The sequence below is a fragment of the Scylla paramamosain genome, unplaced genomic scaffold (assembly GCF_035594125.1).
Source record: "Scylla paramamosain isolate STU-SP2022 unplaced genomic scaffold, ASM3559412v1 Contig11, whole genome shotgun sequence".
Classification (NCBI taxonomy): domain Eukaryota; kingdom Metazoa; phylum Arthropoda; class Malacostraca; order Decapoda; family Portunidae; genus Scylla; species Scylla paramamosain.
The window spans coordinates 1440001-1442500 of NW_026973676.1; the positions used below are offsets into that span (position 1 = coordinate 1440001).

At 42.1% G+C, this 2500-nt stretch overlaps 1 protein-coding gene across 1 annotated transcript in view; it reads left to right on the forward strand.

The window, feature by feature from the left end:
• LOC135097044 (peroxidasin-like) overlaps positions 1 to 2500 on the forward strand; it is a 9867-nt gene that overhangs the window by 729 nt on the left and 6638 nt on the right. The window contains 4 exon segments of the mRNA XM_063998806.1: positions 632 to 813; positions 932 to 1124; positions 1342 to 1622; positions 2489 to 2500. The exon segment at positions 2489 to 2500 is cut by the window's right edge and continues 162 nt beyond it. Coding sequence (XP_063854876.1) covers positions 632 to 813; positions 932 to 1124; positions 1342 to 1622; positions 2489 to 2500 — 668 coding nt within the window.

Sequence of the window (2500 nt, forward strand, 5' to 3'; positions counted from 1 at the left end):
AGTGGAAGCCCCAATAAATTATTATCCTTTATGATATTACCTTATCCTTTGCTGTGTGTGTTATTCTTTGTCTATAAGAGCAGGATGAATGAGTGGAAGCCCCAATAAATTGTTATCCTTTATGATATTACCTTAACCTTTGCTGTGTGTGTTATTCTGCTCTTACCTTATTTCCACCCAATCCATAAATTTGTCTAAAGCTCCCCAATGACTCAGTACTAACAACCTGATTGCTGAGTCTATTCCATTCTATCCTGTCTTTCTTAAATCTATCCTCAAGCTTGAATCCATTTTTACTTCTTGTCCTTCCCTGTTTACTGCCTCAGAGAATTTTGCTTATATCACCCTTGTTGCATCTCATATCACTTGAAGAAATGGATTAGACCTCCTTTTAATCTAATTCTGCCTTTATCAAGCACAAACCAATTATTTATTGCCCTACCTGGAGAATTTTGCTTATATCACTCTTATTATGTCCCCTATACCACTTTCCAAGACCATCAGACCCCTCTTAACCTCTACCTTTTATTAAGTTTAAACCAATTATTTATTTTCCTAAATATAATTACTGACCCTGAAAATTGTGTTTCCCTTTGTGTCATTGCATTATCTCGCTCCATTTCTTCTCCAGAGTGTGTATGACAGCCTGTGTGGTGACATGGTGGTGTCTGTGGCTGACTGTGGCAGGCATGGAGGTCTGGGGAGGAGGAGAGGATGGGGAAAGAGGAGGAAGAGAGGAGAGGTCCCTTCAGCAAATCCCCTTAGGAACCTCAGGATTTCCCTTACCTGTGGATATTGACCCCATTCCTTCAGGTAAGTGAGTAATGGGTGGTGATGGTGGTGTAAATTATCAGAGAGCTATCATAAATACTATCACTGAGTTTATGTAATGTTGCTTCACTAGTCTTATTAATGGTGACACTTCACACAGGCCCCAGAGAACAGATCAACCAAGTGACATCCTTCATTGATGGGTCGGTGATCTACGGGTCCAGCAAGGAGGAGAGTGACGAGCTGCGTGCCTTCTCTGGCGGCCTCCTCAAGGTGCAGCGCGGCCCGGCAAACACCCAGATCCTCATGGCCGACACCAACCAGATTGACTGCAAGACCTCAGGAAGATTCAAGTATGTGTTTGTGTGATAGATGAGTGCATTAGTTAGTGAAAGGGTTATTCAGAGCCTTAGACTGATGTATTTTGAGGTGAACATGACACAAAAACAGCAGAAATTTCCCATAATTAACAACAGAAAGCCAAGCAAACAATAAAACAACAGAGAAAATGATAAAAACACCACAGTTTTGTCTACCACGCCTCACCACTGACAGTCTCTCCACCACCAGAGCCAGGTCACGCAAGACTCGGGCAGCAGACGGCCAGCTCAAAGACATCGAGTCAGGTTCCCCAAACAACGTACTGGATTTGATGGAGGTTCTGCCTAACACTGACGTCAGCGATATCACGGAAATTCCTAGCGTGTTTGAGCGTGACGACCAGACACTGCCCTGCTACCACACTTTGCGTTTCCGCACAGCTACAGGGTGGTGCAATAATCTTAACTTCCCGTCCTTCGGCAAGTCGTTCAGGGCAAAAAGTCGACTCCTACGTCCTTCTTATGAGGACGGTGAGTGTCTGTCTGTCTGTATGTCTGTGTATGTGTGTATATATATGTGTGTGTGCATGTGTGTGTGTTGGTATTTGGGATAGGTCAAGAAATTAAGTGTTTAAGTTTGATGAAGTAAGGGATAAAGTCAAGAGTAGATCAGATAGATGTCTATGTGTCTGTATTAGTGTTAGGGATAGAACATAAATAATGTGTTCAGGCTTTATAAAGTTAAGAATCAGAGAGAAGTCATTTCAGACAGCTAGAGGTCCCAAAGTGATATAGAGAGCATGACAAGGATGACATAAGCAAAATTCTCAGGGTCAGTAATCAGGACAGGACAAGAAATAAAGAACTGAAGCTTGATAAAGTTAGGAAAGAGTATAAATAAATATGTTTGTAAATGAGTCTGTGGTGCCTTGTCTGTGCTGGCCTGTGTGGGAATGCTAGCCTTGTATGTAGACAGAGAGACAGACAGATAGATAGATTACTATTATTATTGTGTGTGTGAGTGTGTGGTGCCTTGTCTGGGCTGGCTTCTGTGGGATTGCTAGCCTTGTATGTAGATAGACAGACAGACAGATAGATATATTACTGTTATTATTGTGTGTGTGAGTGTGTGGTGCCTTGTCTGTGCTTTGTATAGGACTGCCAGTCTCACAGATAGATATATAAACTTAATTCTCACTGAAGTACCCCCATACTTTATCTTCTATAGGACTGCTAACCTGACAGATAGATAGATTAACAAACCAATTTCCTTACAGTACAATCAAGTACCCCCAAATCTTGCCTTCTGTGGGACTCCCAGCCTGACAGATAGATAAACAAATGAATTTCTTTACAATACACTCAAGTACCCCTAAACCTTCTCTTGTCTCTCCCAGGTCTGTCTAAGC